The following is a 22,280-nucleotide window of genomic DNA, read 5'->3' on the forward strand; positions in this document are numbered from 1 at the left end:
TGGGGTAAATCCCTACTACAGCAGGAGGGAGCCCTGTCTGTGCCCATGAGAGGAACTCTCCCCAGCCATTAGCTGCTTGCAACACAGGGCTCTCTGCTCTGGGCTCTGTGAGCCCCACCCTTTCCCTCTGCGGGCTAGCAGTTAGCATACTGTACCTTGTTACTCGAGTGCCTAGTCCCTTCTGGATGCCTGCAATGTACGCTGATCGGCTGTCTTCGTGGAGGCACGCCAGTTCACTGATTTCACCTCCATTTCACGCTCTCCTTAGCATATAGGCACTCATACAGGTCTATAGTAAAACCAAAGTGAAGTTTATTTAACTGATTCAGATATAAGAGTTTGGAAACAAGGTTACAGATAAAGGAAAACCATAAAGCACTTATACTTATCAAGTTATTTTCCGGCCTAAGGTATCTGTCACCCAAGGCTTAGTTCTGACAGTGCTTGCCCAGTCCAGAAAGCTGGGATCCACCTTTCATGAGACACCCCTGCTGGCAGAATCTCCTTCGTAATGGATAAAATCTTGTGCTCTCTTCTCTTGCACAGTTACGCACTGTTGTCTTACCCCAGGGGGTCCATAGTCAGAAACATTTTAGGGTTCCTTTGTCTTTGTAAATCCTCATGTCTGTGTGGAGAGGCCATTCATCTGGTTATCAGCTGAACGGTGTTCTTCTGTGGGGCTTGTCCCCTATCCGATACTGAGACCAAATCGAACCGGGGACACCCTAGTGAATGTGTGCTCTGCCCCCACCAGTGTGACCTTGCATACAAGGTCGTGCTGGCGGGAGTGAAGCGGTGTGCTCCTCCAATTGGCACCTCTGGGTGGTGTGATCTTGCATGCAATATGTGTGGCGTCATGCCTTGCAAAAATGTCTGGTGTTCCAGAAAGGTGAGAGTGGCCACCCTAAGCCTGCACTGGTCCAAATGATGAATGTAGGACTGGCTTAATGGAGGTCTGTGCTCACCTGAGGTAAGGCAGGTCTCGGTGCTAAGTTTCACTTTAACAGTTGTTAAATCAGAGCAGGCTGTGCATTGGGGACCGAAGAATGGTGAAGAAATTTGGCAGCATGTGACCTCCAGAAGAAGAAAGGGGAGGATCCATGTATCAGCAATGCAGATACAGGTGAGAAACCGTTTTCATGTTCTCGCCACAGGTACTAATGCGGAGAGTGGACTAGATGATACATCTGAGGGAAGGGAGCAGAAGGAGACTTCACCGATTAGAAGGCATGAGATGCCCTGTCCTAGGGATGGGGGTTCCATGACCACCACTCCCAAACGAAGGAGGCGGGTGGTGGTGGTCGGGGAATCTCTCCTCAGGGGGACTGAGTCATCTATCTGCCGTCCCAACCGGGAAAACCGAGAAGCCTGCTGCTTTCCAGGAGGTAGGATTCACAATGTGACTGAGAGCCTGCCGAGACTCTTAAAGTCCTCAGATCGCTGCCCCTTCCTGCTTCTCCACGTGGGCACCAATGATACTGCCAAGAATGACCTTGAGCGGATCACTGCGGACTACGTGGCTCTGGGAAGAAGGATAAAGGAGTTTGAGGAGCAAGTGGTGGTCTCGTCCATCCTCCCCGTGGAAGGAAAAGGCCAGGGTAGAGACCGTCGAATCGTGGAAGTCAACGAATGGCTACGCAGGTGGTGTCGGAGAGAAGGCTTTGGGTTCTTTGACTGGGGGATGGTGTTCCAAGAAGGAGGAGTGCTAGGCAGAGATGGGCTCCACCTAATGAAGAGAGGGAAGAGCATCTTTGGAAGCAGGCTGGCTAACCTGGTGAGGAGGGCTTTAAACTAGGTTCACCGGGGGAAAGAGACCAAAGCCCTGAGGTAAGTGGGATACCAGGAGGAAGCACGAGCAGGAGAGCGCAAGAAGGGAGGGCTCGTGCCTCATACGAAGAAAGCAGGACAAACAGCAAGTTATCTTGCTGGCAACAAGAAGAAAGCCAAGGAAAGTGTGGGTGCCTTACTGAATGGGGGAGGCAACCTAGTGACAGAGGATGTGGAAAAAGCTAATGTACTCAATGCTTTTTTTGCCTCTGTCTTCACTAACAAGGTCAGCTCCCAGACTGCTGCGCTGGGCATCACAACATGGGGAATAGATGGCCAGCCCTCTATGGAGAAAGAGGTGGTTAGGGACTATTTAGAAAAGCTGGACGTGCACAAGTCCATGGGGCCGGACGAGTTGCATCCAAGAGCGCTAAAAGGAATTGGCGGCTGTGATTGCAGAGCCATTGGCCATTATCTTTGAAAACTCGTGGAGAACGGGGGAAGTCCCAGATGACTGGAAAAAGGCTAATGTAGTGCCAATCTTTAAAAAAGGGAAGAAGGAGGATCCTGGGAACTACAGGCCAGTCAGCCTCACCTCAGTCCCCGGAAAAATCATGGAGCAGGTCCTCAAAGAATCAATCCTGAAGCACTTAGAGGAGAGGAAAGTGATCAGGAACAGTCAGCATGGATTCACCAAGGGAAGGTCATGCCTGACTAATCTAATCGCCTTCTATGATGAGATTACTGGTTCTGTGGACAAAGGGAAAGCAGTGGATGTATTGTATCTTGACTTTAGCAAAGCTTTTGACACGGTCTCCCACAGTATTCTTGTCAGCAAGTTAAAGTAGTATGGGCTGGATGAATGCACTATAAGGTGAGTAGAAAGTTGGCTAGATTGTCAGGCTCAACGGGTAGTGATCAATGGCTCCATGTCTAGTTGGCAGCCGGTGTCAAGTGGAGTGCCCCAGGGGTCGGTCCTGGGGCTGGTTTTGTTCAATATCTTCATAAATGATCTGGAGGATGGTGTGGATTGCACTCTCAGCAAATTTGCGGATGATGCTAAACTGGGAGGAGTGGTAGATACGCTGGAGGGCAGGGATAGGATACAGAGGGACCTAGACAAATTAGAGGATTGGGCCAAAAGAAATCTGATGAGGTTCAATAAGGGTAAGTGCAGGGTCCTACAGTTAGGGCAGAAGAACCCAATGCACAGCCACAGACTAGGGACCGAATGGCTAGGCAGCAGTTCTGCGGAAAAGGACCTAGGGGTGACAGTAGACAAGAAGCTGGATATGAGTCAGCAGTGTGCCCTTGTTGCCAAGAAGGCCAATGGCATTTTGGGATGTATAAGTAGGGGCATAGTGAGCAGATCGAGGGATGTGATCATCCCCCTCTATTCGACATTGGTGAGGCCTCATCTGGAGTACTGTGTCCAGTTTTGGGCCCCACACTACAAGAAGGGTGTGGATAAATTGGAGAGAGTCCAGCGAAGGGCAACAAAAATGATTAGGGGTCTGGAACACATGACTGATGAGGAGAGGCTGAGGGAACTGGGATTGTTTAGTCTGCAGAAGAGAAGAATGAGGGGGGATTTGATAGCTGCTTTCAACTACCTGAGAGGTGGTTCCAGAGAGGATGGTTCTAGACTATTCTCAGTGGTAGAAGAGGACAGGACAAGGGAGTAATGGTCTCAAGTTGCAGTGGGGGAGGTTTAGGTTGGATATTAGGAAAAACTTTTTCACTATGAGGGTGATGAAGCACTGGAATGCGTTACCTAGGGAGGTGGTAGAATCTCCTTCCTTATAAGTTTTTAAGGTCAGGCTTGACAAAGCCTGGCTGGGATGATTTAATTGGGGATTGGCCCTGCTTTGAGCAGGGGGTTGGACTAGATGACCTCCTGAGGTCCCTTCCAACCCTGATATTCTATGATTCTATGATCTTAATGCCTATACACAAATGCAAGAAGCCTGGGAAACAAGCAGGGAGAACTGGAAATCCTGGCAAAGTCAAGGAATTATGATGTGATTGGAATAACAGAGACTTGGTGGGATAACTCACATGACTGGAGTACTGTCATGGATGGATAGAAACTGTTTAGGAAGGACAGGCAGGGCAGAAAAGGTGGGGGAGTTGCACTATATGTAAGGGAGCAGTATGACTGCTCAGAGCTCCGGTATGAAACTGCAGAAAAACCTGAGAGTCTCTGGATTAAGTTTAGAAGTGTGAGCAACAAGGGTGATGTCGTGGTGGGAGTCTGCTATAGACCACCGGACCAGGGGGGTGAGGTGGACGAGGCTTTCTTCCGGCAAGACGCAGAAGCTGCTAGATCGCATGCTCTGGTTCTCATGGGCGACTTCAATCATCCTGATATCCACTGGGAGAGCAATACAGCGGTGCACAGACAATCCAGGAAGTTTTTGGAAAGTGTAGGGACAGTTTCCTGGTGCAAGTGCTGGAGGAACCAACGAGGGGCAGAGCTCTTCTTGACCTGCTGCTCACAAACCGGGAAGAATTGGTAGGGGAAGCAAAAGTGGATGGAACCTGGGAGGCAGTGACCATGAGTTGGTTGAGTTCAGGATCCTGACACAAGGAAGAAAGGAGAGCAGCAGAATACGGACCCTGGACTTCAGAAAAGCAGACTTTGACTCCCTCAGGGAACTGATGGGCAGGATCCCCGGGAGAATAACATGAGGGGGAAAGGAGTCCAGGAGAGCTGGCTGTATTTTAAAGAATCCTAATTGAGGTTACAGGGACAAACCATCCCGATGTGTAGAAAGAATAGTAAATATGGCAGGCGACCAGCTTGGCTTAACAGTGAAATCCTTGCTGATCTTGTAAGCTTCTTTTTTGTGTTTAAGAAGTGGAAGATTGGACAAACGACCAGGGAGGAGTATAAAAATATTGCTCAGGCATGCAGGAGTGAAATCAGGAAGGCCAAATCACACCTGGAGTTGCAGCTAGCAAGAGATGTTAAGAGTAACAAGAAGGGTTTCTACAGGTATGTTAGCAACAAGAAGGAGGTCAGGAAAGTGTGTGTGCCTTCCTGAATGGGGGAGGCAACCTAGTGACAGAGGATGTGGAAAAAGCTAATGTACTCAATGCTTTTTTTGCCTCTATCTTCACGAACAAGGTCAGCTCCCAGACTACTGCACTGGGCAGCACAGCATGGGGAGGTGGTGGCCAGCCCTCTGTGAAGAAAGTGGTGGTTCAGGGCTATTTTAAAAAGCTGGACAAGCACAAGTCCATGGAGCTGGAAGCGCTGCATCCGAGGGTACTAAAGGAGTTGGCAGATGTGATTGCAGAGCCATTGGACATTATCTTTGAAAACTCATGGCGATCGGGGGAGGTCCTGGATAACTGGAAAAAGGCTAATGTAGTGCCCATCTTTAAAAAAGGGGACGAGGAGGATCCTGGGAACTACAGGCCAGTCAGCCTCACCTCAGTCCCTGGAAAAATCATGGAGCAGGTCCTCAAGGAATCAATTCTGAAGCACTTAGAGGAGAGGAAAGTGATCAGGAACAGTCAGCATGGATTCACCAAGGGCAAGTCATGCCTGACTAATCTAATTGCCTTCTATGATGAGACAACTGGCTCTGTGGATGCGGGGAAAGCAGTGAACATGTTATTCCTTGACTTTAGCAAAGCTTTTGACATGTTCTCCCACAGTATTGTCAGCAAGTTAAAGAGGCATGATCTGGATGAATGGACTATAAGGTGGATAGAAAGTTGGCTAGATTGTCGGGCTCAACGGGTAGTGATCAGTGGCTCCATGCGTAGTTGGCAGCCGGTATCAAGCAGAGTGCCCCAAGGGTCAGTCCTGGGGCCGGTTTTGTTCAATATCTTCATTAATGATCTGGAGGATGGTGTGGATTGCACTCTCAGCAAGTTTGCAGATGACACTAAACTGGGAGGAGAGATAGATACGCTGGAGGGTAGGGATAGGATACAGAGGGACCTAGACAAATTAGAGGATTGGGCCAAAAGAAATCTGATGAGGTTCAACAAGGACAAATGCAGAGTCCTGCACTTAGGACGGAAGAATCCCATGCACCGCTACAGACTAGAGACCGAATGGCTCGGCAGCAGTTCTGCAGAAAAGGACCAAGGGGTTACAGTGGACGAGAAGCTGGATATGAGTCAGCAGTGTGCCCTTGTTGCCAAGAAGGCTAACAGCATTTTGGGCTGTATACATAGGAGCATTGCCAGCAGATCAAGGGACATGATCGTTCCCCTCTGTTCGGCATTGGTGAGGCCTAATCTGGAGGCCTGCACGGCCCCACTAATTAGGGGGGTGGCCCTTCGTTCTCTGGTGTGCAGCCGCCCAGATGCGCACCTTAAAGGGAACTATCCGCGGACCATAGTTTGAGAATCTCTGGTCCATCACTAACCGCTATGGCTTGGAGAAACCCCCAGAAGGTCTGGACTGAATCTGATCCACCAAAGCTTTTATACTGTATTCCTTTAGGTCAGCTGTAGTCAGACAAGCAATCTCTGGTCAGTCAGGAGAGCTCAGCTTTGATGTTTCTTTTGCTGCTTAAGGAGCCCTGCATCAACAGGTAACTAAATTCTTCTCTCTCTTCCAATCACCACTTGAGTTGCCACGTCTATTCACAGTCTAACTGTATTGCTGAGATCCAACACACTGCTTCCTTTTTTCCCCTGATCTGATGCAATATCTCGAGTTCTTAGGCATGATGTTTCTGTTCTCAGCTCAGTTACAATTAGAGCTTCACTGCTAACCCTGATGCTGCTCTTGATGCAAAGTTACAGCTTGACCCATCTGTCACTGAATGTCTTTGTCCCACACTCCTTCTGCATGGTTTGGCCAGACCAGCTCACTTGGTCAAGTTGGAGAAATTCTCACCCTTGCAAAGCCGGCATCCATTGCTGACCTTGGCTGTCCCAGCCCCTGGCTGACTCTGCCAGTCACTGCTGTCCCAGATGGCATTGCTCAGCAGTTCTGTTCTCCCCAGTGAAGGTTTGTAGTTGGCCTTTCGCTCTAACGGAGGAGCGCTGTTAACCTTGGGCAGGTGAGATCCGGGCTGTAGCAGAATAACTTTCTTGGGCAGGTTCCCATCTACGTGGGAGCTGCATTTGCAGTCTTTACAGGGAATCCTGTTGTCACTCAAGCTTCTGGATGTCAGGGAGCAGAGTGTTTTGTAATGTGGTGCCTGCATCTGGAATGCTGCTTTGGATGCAGGGGAGAATGTCACCAGGCAATTAAACAAAAGTAATTTGCAACTACTTGGCTTTGGCAGTCCTCAGCCTCTCAAGGGAAGCAGATTTTGCAATTAAGTGGCTTTTCCTCATGTCAAATGATGCAGAGACTAGTTAGCTGGGTCCCCAGTGCATTGAAGAAGCTGAGGCCCCAGATGCACAACAGATATCCCCAAACCCAGCTGGGAGAGAATCACAACCAGGATCTCTTTCCTGCCTTGGGAAGGGGTAGGAGGTTCAGCGCAGTGGGGGCAGGAAGGAAGCAACAAGGATGCCTGGCTGATGCCTGCAAAGGCAGCTTTTGTGTAATTAGTTCCTGGATCCCAGCCAGGTTGGGCTTGGCTGAACACTCAGGGCTGATTGGAGGAACCGACCATTCATTACATTCCCCTCTTCCTGAGGGGGAGGGCTACCTGCTGTGCACCACTAGTGTGTGTGTGTGTGGGGGGGGGAGGAGGGGGCCAGCGGCTATGGATGTTCCTGATCATTTGGGAGCAGGGGAAGGAGGAGGGGCACTAAACACGGGAGCGGTCCCTCTCTCTGAGATGTGCCTGAGGTTACGATGGGGGCAGTTGCACCCTTGCTGCTCTAACCCAGTCCTGAGTCCTCTCTTGTGCCTGCCAGTGTCTCATGCTGGTGACTGCCAGGGGGACGTCTGCCATGCACACCTGAGAGAGTGGAGCCAGGGCCGCTGAGCGCATGGCCACTGCACTTCAGATTCTGCCTGTGCCACGGGACTGCACAATTTCAAGGGTTTTATTGGTGGGACAAGGTGCACCAGGGTGGCTGGAGTTGGTGCAACAAAGACCTGTCTAGGACCAGGCTTTTGATGGGGTCTTTGGGGGGGGTGGGATGGGACTAGACATAGTTCAGCTTGCAATGCTACAATGAGACTCTCTTGCTTTCCCCTCCAAGAGGCTGAGCCCAGTTCTGTTGCCACTTCTGCAAGGGGCAATCTTACTGATGGTGTGCATAATGAGCTGTTCCAGCTGAGCAGCGCAGGAGTGGCTAGGGAATCTGAAGAAAGACAAGGAAGGGCAAGGAGAAGTGATGGAAGCAAATCTGTAATGGAGAGGAGAGATCAACAGAAAGGGGAGGGTATTGACTAGCAAGGGCATGCAGCTCTAGTCTGCATTCAGGGAAAGGATGCCTTTCAACTGGCTAAAGGGATATGCAGAAGGATCTAAAGAGTGACACATTGCTGAAAAACGAGGAGTCCTTGTGGCAGCTTAGAGACTAACAAATTTATTTGGGCATAAGCTTTCGTGGGCTAGAACCCACTTGATACATTACTGTTATCTATTGAGTGCTGGTCAGCCAATTCTGGATTGTTGCCCTCCTGTTGAGCCTGGTATTTTGGGTGGGAGGACAAGTGTTAAATGCATGTCAAGGGCCTGGGTTCTCATCAACCTCTTCATTTGGCTCAGCTGTCCCACCCCAATGTGATTTGCTCTATAGCTTGAAAGCAAATAAGCACCTTCCAAGAGGCTGCAAAGCTGCAGTCCCTTGGGGTGGCTGGACTCTTCTCCATGTTCCCTAGGCCGATCCTCCCCCCATGTCCAAGTCCCAGAGCGGCTTCAACTGTGGTTTTAAGGGATGTGTCATGGGAGTGGAAGGAAGGGGAACAAGCCCACAGAGGCTGCTCTGCTGTTGTCATTTGTGCTCATGCTGCATAGTGTGGAGTGGTGTGACCTGGGGACTAAGCGCTGGTGCTCACTTGACCCCATTCCCACTTCAGGAGTATATGGCAGGTTACCCCTCTTCCTGTTCAGTAGGAAACCTCCCTCTACTATTCTAACTACCCTCCTTCTGGTTTCCCTACCTCCCTGTGGGACTGATGCAGTGAGCATGGCAGAGCAGTTTGGCACAGGTGTGGGGAAAGGGATCAGCTTAAATCTGGGCTCTTAAGGCAGGCGGGCAGGGGGAAGGAAAGGCAGGAGAGGTATTCAGATGCTCTTTGTGGAGAGCCTTCCACCTGCTTGAGCTGGCCCTGCCATTCTGAAGTGGGTCCACGAGTAAGGGGAAGGGCAAACCAAGAGTAACTCAGTCTGAAGGGACAACCGAGTGTCATCTCCTCTCTAATTCCTTGCTAAGCTTCGTTCAGTATTATCTCAGTTGAGTTGCACATACATGACCTGATGTTTTTCACCTGTAAACTTCAAAGCACTTTACAAGCAGTCAGTACCATTATGGACCCAATTTTACTGTTAGGGGAAACTGAGGCACAGAGGAAGCTACTTGCTTAAAGCCATCTAATGGGAGCAGAGGATGCCTAGCACCGCCTAAAAACTGGGTACTGCTGTTCCTGTTTTTCTTAACTCTGATATAGCTGTGAAGCAAAGCCCTCTGTGTAGCCTAGCAGAGTTTAGGCTATTGTTGGAATCTTAACTCCCTGTGTGTCCTGTTTCATGGTTGTTTCTGAGAATGCTGCTTAAGACCAACCTTAGTGAGAGCTTTCACTGTTGACAAAACCAGTGGTAAACTCTCTGATGCTCTGAAGATGCCTTGAGATTCTTTGGTTTGTTGCACTAGTCTCTTTAATTTGAAATTCCCACTGTTGCTACCGCCATTCCAGTCCCACGAAGATTTCACCAGTGGGAGTGCTGATTTGGATTGGTGGCATCAGGACTTTGTGTGGTGAGCAGATGTAGATGGCTCAAGTGTTAGACCTACTTCTGTTGCTGCTGGGACTCAACCGGTGGGAAATCTTTGGCATAAAGCCTAGCGTGGAGACACAGCCATGTCAAAAGTTTGTTTGTTCTAGATACAGAGAGCTGAAGGGCTCAATGCCAGACAAAGCAAGACTCCTGCTAGCTGGGGCAGCAGGGCTTTGCCTACTAGGAAACTCCCAGTATTTTATCAACTCCTGGAGTGTCTTTTCTCAGGTAGTTGAACCACTTAAAAATCACTTGTTTCCCATAGTTGCTTTAGGTGTAATTTGTACCTCTTTTAGGAGTCCAGTACTTTAAATGTCGCATAGTGTGAGTGTGGGGTGGTAATTGGTGCTTTGGTGCCTTAATAGCTATTGCATATTGTAGAGAGGTTAGCCGGGGCTCGCCTCTCTCTGGGGTGGTGGGGAACCACACCGCCTCACTAAATTTGGGACTAGGTCTTGCGGGGAATTAGTCCGGCTGCGGGAGTCTTCCTCTGCGGCCTTTAGGAAGGTAGAACTAAACACCGTAATCCCAGGCCCTGGGGCGGGGCGGGGCAGTAGTGAGTCAGGCGCTCAGGCAGGGGCTGAGCAGTAACCGTATATACTAGCAAGCCCAGGCCCTAGGCCCCAAAGGGCCTGGGAGAGGGGGAGACGGCCACCCGTGAGTTGGGTGGCAGGGGGGACGCAGGCCCTCCCACTCCACTGTGTCCCAGCCCGGGGCCCTAGCAGCGGCAGAAGACCCGCGTCCATGGGGATCCTGGCCGCAACACTGATGTGGGATCTGGCAGTGCTGCAGCCAGACTTGGGTCAGCTGCCCCCCGGGCTACTTCCAGACTCCCCCTCTTGAGGTACCTGGGTCAGGGTGGTGTCCTCAGCGGGGTCCAGCATTTTCATGGGTTCCTCAGGATAGCTGGCACAGGGCAGACTTGGCAACTTCTCTGGGTAGCTGGCACGGGGCAGGTCGGGCCAGTCCTTGGGGTTTCCCAATCGCGAGCTAGGCCGGAGGTGTCTGGCCTCCCCAGCGGCTGCTCTCTCAATGAGCTCTGGGGTCAGGCCTTTATACTTCCATTGCCACACCTGACTCTCTGGGGGCGGGCTCAGAGCTCCCTGGCTCCACCCACTCTGATGTCCGGAGGACCCGTCTCTCTCCGAGCGAGCGGCGGGGAACCGCACCGCCTCACTATGCATATACAGGTTTCAGAGTAACAGCCGTGTTAGTCTGTATTCGCAAAAAGAAAAGGAGTACTTGTGGCACCTTAGAGACTAACCAATTTATTTGAGTGTAAGCTTTCCTGAGCTACAGCTCACTTCATACAGTCCACTTTATGCATCCGATGAAGTGAGCTGTAGCTCACGAAAGCTTATGCTCAAATAAATTGGTTAGTCTCTAAGGTGCCACTAGTCCTCCTTTTGGTTTAGTTTGTCGCCTAGAACGAGGTTTAAGCTAAATCAAAAGCCATTCAGATACCAGAAAAAGGAGGCTCATATGGGGCACTGTACCCCTGTGACAAATCTTCCTGTGTATTCCCCCTAGGTTTTTTTAACGAAGTGCCACTCTCTCCCAGAGCCTGGATAAACAAGCTGGAATGAGTGATAGAGCCTGGGGCATAGCTCCAGTTGGTTGAGGTGGCAATTGTTCTTTGCTTTGAGATGCATTTTATTAGCAGAGCCCCTGATGTGGGTTAGCTGCCTCTTTCGGTGTGTAATTGGATCTCCAGCACCCATGGCCCCAACTGTTCAGGCTTATTTGTGTGATTGTGCCTCAGAGAGCAGCACATTAAAGCTAATGACTCTGTCCTGTTTCAGTGTAAAGGGGGCTTTAGACTGTGATTACAAGTGCCAATGTGAGCTTTCACTCTGGCCTTTTCTACACTGGGATTTTCAGGCCTGGTGAAGCTGCACCAGTGAAGGGCAGGTCTTCCCTAGCAGCGTTAGGTGACGTGCCTGTGTAGTCATGGCATAGAAAACCCGCCCCCACGAGGGGAATAGCTACCAGTGACACGTCACAGCGCTGAAACTTGCAGCTTCAGGGGGGTGTTTTTTCACACCCCTGAGCGAGAAAGTTGCATCACTGTAAAGTGCCAGTGTAGACAAGCCCTAAATGCGGCACCCCAGTATAAGCCATGACTTGCACCTGGTGCAGCTTATCCTAACGCTGTGTGTCTGTGCTGAGGGACAGCTACGCTGGTGGCTAAAATCCTAATGCAGACAAGACTTCTGGCTGGATTAAGAGGCCTTTCCATCTGTGGGAGGGTGTTGTCTCGTGGTGCGAGCACAGGACTAGGAGAGGTGGGTGCCATATTCTACTTCCAGTGCTGCCAGCAACTTGCTGTGGCCATGAGCAAGTCACTTAATGACTCTGCCTTTTCCCATCTGTAAAATAAGACCATGCCCTTCCGGTCAGGAGGGTTGAGACTTAAATTGCTTTGAATTCTGGGAAAGGACCTTGCACTTCAATGTTCATCAAGGAGTTCATAGCTTGTAAATACAGAGGGCTCTGGCTTTGGTCCTGGTTTGAGGATTATCCATCTCACTGGCTCTGAATTGTCCATTAGCTCCCAAGGTACCTGGGAACAGGTGCCGTAGAGGCCCTTCAGGTTTTGGCTCCTGCCTCACTCGTGCGGATTTTTGGAGCAGTAAGGCCTTAGCTGCACTAGGGAATAGCCCTGATCCAGCACCTGGCGCAAGGGCAAGTCAGGGTGTAGTAACATCAATTGCTGGATCATGGCTGTTACTGTTGCAATTAGGGTCTGAAATACTGACAGAAGTAAACACTGTCAGTCCCTTTGCTTTCATGGGAAAGAGGATTTCTCACCTTTCTTTTGCAGAGGGGGAGGAGCACACAGCTTGAGGAAGGGCAAGCTACGGACAGTGCTTTAACCACCTACCTGTCCTGCCTTCGCACTAAGCTGCCTGTCTGAACCCATTCTAGCTGGCTGCCTTTGGCTGTTCTTCTGCTTTGCCTGTCCAAGTCAGGCAGCTCTCTGTTTAGTGATCATGCATCATGATGAGAACTGCTAGTGGGTGTCAGAGTAGCAGCCGTGTTAGTCTGTATTCGCAAAAAGAAAAGGAGGACTTGTGGCATCTTGACACTGGTGGGAAAACCACAATGTGCATAAGGCCAGGCAAATAACAGACCTTCTGGTTTCTGATGTCAGAGCTGGGCATGCTGGGGATTGCAGCAGGCTCTATGGAAGCTAGACATGAGATAAAACGAAAGCAATACAGGCTTTGAAAAGCCATATCCAAACCCACTCTGTCAGCCTCAGATGTGACCAAAACCTTGTTGTCTGACTCCTGGCATAACATCCCAAACCTGATCCCTGCTGTGGCCTGGAACTGGGCCCCATCCCAACGTGGATTGGCACACACCTTCCTTAGCCTGTCTCGAGCTGGGTCCCCCAATACCATCTGAGTCAGTGAACCATCTCTTCCCTACTGATATTGACTGCAGCCCCACCTCCCCTGCCTGCCTGCCTGCCTGTATGGCACTCGCTCTTCAGATACTGCATAAACATACAGCACTGATTCCAAGCTAAGCAGGAAATTCTTTTGGCTCCATGGAGACTGTTCCTGGCGTTAGCTCTCCTGGGTAGGGAGAGGCATGCACGAGCAAAGGGACAGAGCCCTGTTCTGGAACTAGCAAGCTTTGTCGCCAGTCAGCGTGTGTCTCACTGCAGCATGGGAACAGTAAGTCCCCATCCAAGGGAGCTGTTGCCCACATTCGTTCCTTGAGTGGTGTCCTGGCCTGCTTGCGCAGCTCTTGCAGCTGGCGAGGCTTGGCACACCGAATGGCTGCGCAAATGGGATGTTACTGGCTGCCGTGGGGAAGGGTCGTGCGTTGCCAGGCAGCGGGTGCAGCTGGGTCTCTGTACTCGTTGCAGTAGCCTCATGGCTTCTGCCATGCCCCCTGCTCTTGACTGGCTCCTAGGCTGTCTTGCTTTCATCTCCCCCACTTCAGCTGAGCCACCTTGGACCCAGGCTCTGCCCTGCCAGACCGTAGGGCCTGGCTTCCTGGTGGAAATGCTGTGTCTAGGCAGGAAGCGCACTGGCAGGGATGCCAGCCCCACAGAGCATCCTGAGGCAGGAAAGGTGGCAGGGTGTGGGGAGCAGTCTTGGCACCTAGTGCTAATGCTGGCTCTCCGGTGGCAGGGTCCCTCCTGCTGGAGCGGCTGAGGGGCAGGCGTCTCTAGAGCAGGCGTCCGCAACCTACGGCGTGTGTCAAAGGCAGCACACGAGCTGATTTTCAGCGGCACTCTGCTGCCCGCTTGGCGTACCGGCCGCTGGCCCCCTGCCAGCTGGGGTTCCGTCCAGGCCCCGCTCAGCCCGCTGCTGGCCTCGGGTCCCGGCCACCGGCCCAGGGCTCTGCTCCTGCCTCGGCCTGGCGTGCTGCAGCCGCCCCCAGCTGTGGCCCACTGGCCCCAGTCTGGGGCAGTGAGGGGTGCAGACAGGGGCAGGGGGGACACAGCTCAGCACCCCCACCTTAAAAATTGTTCCAGCACCACTGGGATATTTTTAAGTCCTGATTTGCTGCTTATACCACATCCTGTGGAACAGCGCACTGCATTTGACATTGTGCGTGCCGTCTGTCGCTATTTTTTCTTTTTCCCCTGCTTTGAGTTGAGGAGTACATTTGACAAAATGTCAGCTCCTAAGAAAGCAAAGTCAGATGTCCGTTCATTTTAGCCTTCTTGGACAGACACATTTGGATTTATTCAAAAGAAGGACCGTGCTGTTTGTGCTTTCTGTTGTGAAAGTGTTGTTTGTCGCACATCAAGTGTTCGATGACATTTTGAAACGAAGCAAGAGAAAACCTTTTCTGACGAAGCAGACAAGACTGAATCGATCCAAAAGGCAGTAGCAGGATATGAGAAGCAAAGCAGTGTTTTTAAACGCTTAAGTGTAAGTAAAAATTAAGCTACAGAAGGAAGTTACAAGATTGCACAGTGCACTGTAAAAAACGGAAAGCCGTTTACAGATGAGGAATATATAAGAAGTTTTTCTCAGCAGTTCAGAGGTTTTGTTCCATGATTTGCCAAATAAAGATGTGATTGTATCTAGAATAAAAGAACTGCCTGTCTCTGCCAGAACAATTGAGAGATACATTAACGAAAAGCAGACGACTGCATTAAAAGAGACAGCAGTGTTTAGTGTTGCAGTTGATGAGAGCGTGGATATAAACGATGTTCCACATTTTGGCAGTTGTTGCATGATATTGTGCTTCCGATGAAATCCAAGAGGAACTTTGTTTCCTAAAACCCCTGCATGGCACAACCAAGGGGGAAGATTCAGTGGAAAGTTTTGTAAACCATGTTGAAGAATGAGGAGTTTTCACACAATATTTTTCTGATGTCAACAGATGGTGCTCCTGCCATGGTTGGAAAACAGAAGGGATTTGTAAAGTTACTTGATCAAATTGGCTGCCCGACAGTCAAATTTCACTGTATCCTCCATCAAGAAAACCTGTATACTAAAATTTCTAATTTCGAGCTTAATGTGATAAATACAGTGGCACGAATTGTGAATGTCCTTGTTGCTCAACCTGCTTTGACTGCTTTGACCCAGGCAGTTTCAAACACTGCTAGACGAGATGGACAGTGCTTATAACAGGTTTCAGAGTAACAGCCGTGTTAGTCTGTATTCGCAAAAAGAAAAGGAATACTTGTGGCACCTTAGAGACTAACCAATTTATTTGAGCATGAGCTTTCGTGAGCTACAGCTCACTTCATCGGATGCATACCGTGGAAACTGCAGCAGATTTTATATACACACAGAGAATATGAAACAATACCTCCTCCCACCCCACTGTCCTGCTGGTAATAGCTTATCTAAAGTGATCATCAAGTTGGGCCATTTCCAGCACAAATCCAGGTTTTCTCACCCTCCACCCCCCCACACAAATTCACTCTCCTGCTGGTGATAGCATATTCTCTGTGTGTATATAAAGTCTGCTGCAGTTTCCACGGTATGCATCCGATGAAGTGAGCTGTAGCTCACGAAAGCTCATGCGCAAATAAATTGGTTAGTCTCTAAGGTGCCACAAGTACTCCTTTTCTTTAGTGCTTATAACGCCATTCCACTTCACAGCAACATTCGGTGACTGAGTCGTGGCCAGGTTTTGGTGTGCTTTGTAAACTGTTTTGATGCAATCAAGGCCTTTTTTCTGAAAAAGCACAAAGCTACCCCAAACTGGATGATGACAAATGGCTGTGTAAGCTCATGTTTCTAATGGACATCACTGCTCACCTAAACTCAACCTCTGTCTCCAGGGTGCAGGGCAAATGGTTCTGGATCTTTATGAAGCCTGGAAGGCATTTGTTGTAAAACTAGTTTTTTCTTGGGATAGTCGAACTTTGACTTTCCGCTACTTCCACCACATAGAAGAGCTATCGACATGTTGCACGGTCAGTGCTGATGAGATTGGAATGTACATGCAAGAACTGGAATCAGAATTTTCTGACAGGTTTCAAGATTTCCAGCGATTTGGCCCAATGCTTTCTTTTCTAATTAAACCTAAAAAGTTCAACGAAAGCAATTTGGATTTGTCTGTGTTTCAGTGGGTGGGTGTTGAAGATTTCGAAATGCAGCTCGTTCAGTTAAAAAGCTCAGAGTTTTGGGCATCAAAATTTGAAGATCTGTGGTGTGAACTTGAAGCTACTGAGAGAGATCATGGGGCCTCTATTCTGACCTGCTGGACGTCCCTGCCAGTGAAATTTAACTGTTTGAAGAAAATTGCGTTTGCAATGCTTTCAGCATTTGGATCCACATACCTGTGGGAACAGGTATTTTCACACATGAAATCTGTCCTCTGTCCCTCTCGGAGCCAGTTAACAGCTGATTACTCAAAAGCCTGTGTGCAGCTTAAAGTATCCAAATACGTGCCAGACATTGGAAAACTCGGCAAGGAAAAGCAAGGGCAAGGATAACGCTAAACTGATAAGACCTGCATTTTAATTTTAAATTCGTTTCCCTCTATTGGACATTGGTGAGGCCTCATCTGGAGTGCTGTGTCCAGTTTTGGGACCCACACTACAAGAAGGATTTGGAAAAATTGGAAAACGTCCAGCGGAGGGCAACAAAAATGATTAGGGGACTGGAACACATGACTTATGAGGAGAGGCTGAGGGAACTGGGATTCTTTAGTCTGCGAAAGAGAAGAATGAGGGGGGATTTGATAGCTGCTTTCAACTACCTGAAAGGGGGTTCCAAAGAGGATGGATCTAGACTGTTCTCAGTGGTAGCTGATGACAGAACAAGGAGTAATGGTCTCAAGTTGCAGTGGGGGAGGTTTAGGTTGGATATTAGGAAAAACTTTTTTCCACTAGGAGGGTGGTGAACATGTTACCTAGGGAGGTGGTGGAATCTCCTTCCTTAGAGGTTTTTAAGATCAGGCCTGACAAAACTCTGGCTGGGAGGATTTAGTTGGGGATTGGTCCTGCTTTGAGCAGGGGTTGGACTAGATGACCTCCTGAGGTCCCTTCCAACCCTAATCTTCTAGGAGTCTATGATTAAACCAAATGAGAGACTCCATGGATACAGCTTCAAACTGCACCTTGTTCATTTATTTTATGCAGCCTGTCTGGCATCAAAGGTACAGAACCACCACCATTTACTTTCAGATAGAACGGTTAGTACAAGGAAGAAGGTATTACCCCTAAATCTGTCGTCTCTCTGCTTCATTGAAGACTCCCTGAACTCACCTCCTGCCTGCTAAATTCCCTCTAAGCCAGGGATCGGCAACCTACGGCACGCGAGTCAATTTTTAATGGCACGCTGCTGTCTGCTGGACCCGGGCAGACAGCAGCGTGCCACTAAAAATCCTGCCCGGCCCCCTCTTTTCCGCCCACCCCTCTCTCCTTGCAGGGCAGGCAAGCTTCCCCCTCCCCCCGCCTCTTCCCCCAGCATGCTGGGTTCCTGCCCCTCCTTCTCCCCCTCCCTGTGGCCGATCAGCTTTGCTACCAGCGGGAGAGGTAAAAGCGGAGCTGCAGCGCGCTCTCTGCTCCTGGGACCTTGGGGAAGGGGGTGGAATTAGGGCATATCCCCTCCAGCCCCCGCCGTGAGCCGCTCAGGGCATGGGGGCTGGGAGCACCCCCACAACCCCAGCCCTCTGCCCTGACCCCTGCACCCCCTCCCCCCACACCACTAAAGCCAATTTGGAGGAATAAGAACATTTCCCTGGAATCCAAACTGAAACTGCAGGTCATTTCCATTTTTCTGTATGCGTGCGAGACACGGACCCTTATGGCAGAACTTGAATGGAAAATAGAGATAGTAGAGATGAGAGATTTCCTTAAAATCCTGGGCATCTCCTACTTCGACCATGTCACTAATGAAGAGGTCCACTACATCATCGCCCAATGCGCTGGGTCATACGAAGACCTCCTGACGACTGTCAAGAAGCACAAGCTGAAGTGGTGCGGCCATGTAACAAGATCTGGGCTATCCAAGATCATCATCCAAGGGAAATGCAGGGGAAGAGAAGAAGAGGTAGACAGAAGAAGAGATGAATTGACAACGTAAGAGTGGACAGGAATGGACTTCGCGGAGACTCACTGCCACACAATCATCGGGTGGAGACGATTGATTGCTCATCAATGATGATGCCCCAACGACCAATGCCGTTATGGGAGCGATGATGAACCAGTGACTGAGCATCTTGGCTATGAGCAGAGCTCTCCTTCTTCCCCAGGACTGCATGTTGAGCCAGTCTTGGCCTGGCTTGGATTCCCTTAGATCTAGGCTGGATAAACCAGGCTGTGCAGTTCTGCACAGGCTGGCGTTAGGTGGTGGCGTGGGCAGGTCAGCCCGTTGGCCTAAGGCGCAGGTCTTGGAGTTGAAATATTAGATAGCTCTTCCCAACTCTGCTGCTGACACATTGGCCTTCTCTTTACTAGAGAAATGTAATGCTGTAGGAACTGTTGTCTCCTTAGCATGCTTGTAAGGGACCGTGTGCTCCAACTGGAGGACGTGCATGCTAAGAACTAGTTCATTCTGTGGTGTCTTCAGCCTGCATCCCTCTGGTGCCAGTGTGGATGCAGACAAGCTTTTTGATTACAAAATTAGAACAGTACAGAATTAACATGGCCCACGCTGAATGGATTAAAAACTAGCTGATAGGTTAAATGTGGAATTTTCTTCAGGTGGGTGTTATACCAATGAAATAAAAACCAGCGGGAGCTTATTAAAGGGAATAAGGGAAAATGCAACATTTATTGTGGGTACAGAAAGAATCCTAGTAAGCAGTTAGTTATAGCTATAACATTCCATTCAATTTCATATTTATTCACACATTCATTCAAACACACACAGGTTCTGCAAGGTTGTTATCATAGTTATCAGCCTTAGAGTTGCTCATGCCAAGCCACTGGCCAGGTGGCCTGGACACGAGGAGGGAGCAGGGCCTTGTCAGATGCTCCTGGAAGTTGGTTTGCAGAATCAGACCCAAAGTTCTATTTCTAGAGTCCGTTTTTATAGGAATTTATTCCTATGCCAGTCTACGGGAATTGCTTCATCATGCTGTTGCTGAATCAATCAGCAGATGGCACATTCCTGATGGCTCCATGCTGCCAGATGTTCTCTTCTTCGGTTCTCCCACCCTTGAGGCTGTTGGGTGGATTCCAGTCTGCCCTCCGGAATCCTCTGGGTGTTTCCACTTGACGCCTTCTTTGGCCGATGGATGCTGGATTCTTAGGCTGGCACCTTCCTGATAATTTATTATCCACGCCAAGCATCCATCCACATACATCCTTTATCTCTATTTTAATCGCAATTGTTAACAAAGCAAGATAAATACAACTAAAGGGCGGGGAGTCTGTGTGCTGTTTCTGTTACAAAGTGTTGCTTTGAGTCTCTCTCTGTGTGAGCAGTTGTTGTTTCAAAGTATTGCTTTGAGAACAGACTCTGTCTTAAGATGTACTAACACAATTAGCAGCTTGCAAGTTTCACACAGAGGGAGAGAAACAGTAAAAATAAGAGACCAAAAACCAAGAGACCTCTTAATTAGTAATTCCCCATAGTTTAAATTCCAGGGTATTAAACTCATTTGTGATTTTAATACAGAACTTCTTTAATATGATCCACCATAACAGTGTGTTTCCAGTGGGGAGGGGACACAGGAATCAGTTCTTGGCTGTAGGGTATTTAACACTTTTTGACATGGTAGAAAACAATCACTGCTGAAAGTGTGCTGGTGACCCAAAGGCTAGGGAGTGGTAAATAATGAAGAGGACAGGTCACTGATACAGAGTGGGATCACTCAAGAAGCTGGGCACAAGCAGTGTTTAAATACAACCAAGTGTAAAGTCATGCACTTAGGAACAAAGAATGCAGGCCATACTTACAGGATGGGGGGGACTCTATCCTGAGAAACAGTGACTCTGAAAGACTTGGGAGTCATGGGGGCCAGTCAGCTGAACGTGAGCTCCCTGTGTCCTACTATGGCAAAAAGGGCTAATACAATCCTTGGATGCATAAACAGGGAACAGAGAGTACGAGCAGGGTGGTTATTTTACTTCTGTATTTAGCATGAATACAATTGCTGCCGAGGATTCCAGTGTCCGCAGTTCAAGACTAATAGTGATAAATTGCAGGGGGTTAAGAGATGAGCCAGGAGAATGATTAAAGAATTGGAAAACATGCCTTATAGTGATAAGAAAAGGTGGACTTGTGGTACCTTAGAGACTAACCAATTTATTTGAGCATAAGCTTTTGACGCATCCGATGAAGTGAGCTGTAGCTCACGAAAGCTTATGCTCAAATAAATTGGTTAGTCTCTAAGGTGCCACAAGTACTCCTTTTCTCTTTGCGAATACAGACTAACATGGCTGCTACTCTGAAACCTGTCCTTATAGTGATAGACTCAAGGAGCTCAATCTGTTTTAACAAAGACCATTAAGAGGTAAGTTGATCAGTCTAAGTACCTATATGGGGAACACACTTGACAACAGAGGTCTCGTCAGCCTAACAAAGGTATAATGAGTCACGGCTGCAGACTGAAGCTGGATATGTTGGCTAGACATAAGGTGCAAATTTTTGAGGGCAATTAACCAGTGGCACAACTTCCCAAGGGTTGTGGTGGATTTTTAGCACTAGCCGTTCTTTCAGTTGGATGTTTTGAGAGATGTTGTGGTTCAAACAGGAACAAGTTCAGGGAAAAGTCTCTGGCCTGTCAGAAAGGCCGTCCGACTGGATCACAGTGCTCTCTTCCGGCCCTGTGGTCTAGGAAGCTGCAATAGTTCACTGGGTCCCAGGTGGCCTTTCAAAACCTTCCAGAACCACCACTTCTGGGAGCGCTGTGGGATGGTTAGCCAGAGAGCACTGTAACTGGAATGGTGTAGGACATGTAGTCCAGTGGTTCTCAACCAGGGATACATGTACCCCGTGGGCTACGCAGAGGTCTTCCAGGGGGTATGTCAACTCAACAGGCTACGTAAAAACCACTAGCGAAGTCCCTACAAATTACATTTCCTACAAGGCTTGTTCATACTGCTCTATATAATATACACTGAAATGCAAGTACAATGGGGATTGGTCCTGCTTTGAGCACGGGGTTGGACTAGATGACCTCCTGAGGTCCCTTGAGATTCTATGATTCTACAATATTTATATTCCATTTGATTTATTTTATAAATGGTAAAAATGAGAAAGGAAGCAAATTTTCAATAATAGTGTGTTGTGACACTTTTTTTTTTTTTAATATTTTTAGATCTGACTTTGTAAGCGAGTCGTTTTTAAGTCAGGTAGAACTTGGGGGTAGGCAAGACGAATCAGACTCCTAAAAGAGGTACAGTCGTCTGGGAAGGTTGAGAGCCACTGACTTAGTGGGTGTGGAGTCAAAGTGCAAGCTCTTTCTGTCCTCTCTGTAAGCACCTCGCACGACGGGGTCCTGGTTCGTGACTAGGCTCCTATGTGCTATTGCAACACAAATAATTAATACAGTTTCTTAAATGGTCAGCGTGGCTAATGGGAATGCACTGAATGTGCTGAAACAGTTCTATGCAACTGGCTTATTTCCCTCTGGCTACGTGATGTTGAGCAGCTCAGTGAGAGCTTGTGTCTCAGTTTCCCAATTTGTATACTGGCTGATAACCTCTAACTTCCTGGTAAAGCACTCTGAGCTGTGGCTGGGAAGGGATAGGTGCTAGGTGACCTAGTCATTAGGTGGTCTGACATGTCCGTTTCTAATGCTGCGTCTGAATCCCTGCTTGGAGTCTCACCTCAGCCTCTTGGCATTTCAGAGTTGCCCCCGTCAGAGTTCATGCAGGTGGTGGATTCCACCTGGCTGGTGCTCAACGTCTTGTCCAACGGCAGGTCCTCCACCAGCTCCCAGGCCATCGGAGTGACGAAGATTGCCAAGTCGGTCATCGCGCCACTGGCCGAGCACAACGTCTCGGTGCTGATGCTGTCTACCTACCAAACGGACTTCATCCTGGTGAGCCCCCCACCTTCTCCTCATGGCCATCCCCTGTAGCAGGCCCCTTCGGGCAGGAGTGTGGGTGGAGGACTCTTAATTGGCCCTAAGGGGAGAAGCAGGGGAGCAACTACGTAGGGAGTGTGACACAGTAACCCTCGTTAGGTGAATGGTGCAGGCTCTCCTACGGCAACAGTCAGATGAATGTATCCATCTCTTCAATACTGGGATGTG

The 22,280-nt window shown here is 49.2% G+C and overlaps 1 protein-coding gene across 1 annotated transcript in view; it reads left to right on the top strand.

The window, feature by feature from the left end:
- CASTOR1 (cytosolic arginine sensor for mTORC1 subunit 1) overlaps positions 1-22,280 on the top strand; it is a 40,439-nt gene that overhangs the window by 13,239 nt on the left and 4,920 nt on the right. The window contains exon 3 of the mRNA XM_077835179.1: positions 21,874-22,067. Coding sequence (XP_077691305.1) covers positions 21,874-22,067 — 194 coding nt within the window. The remainder of the gene's footprint in view (positions 1-21,873; positions 22,068-22,280) is intronic.

The sequence above is a fragment of the Eretmochelys imbricata genome, chromosome 15 (genome assembly GCF_965152235.1).
Source record: "Eretmochelys imbricata isolate rEreImb1 chromosome 15, rEreImb1.hap1, whole genome shotgun sequence".
Lineage (NCBI taxonomy): Eukaryota > Metazoa > Chordata > Testudines > Cheloniidae > Eretmochelys > Eretmochelys imbricata.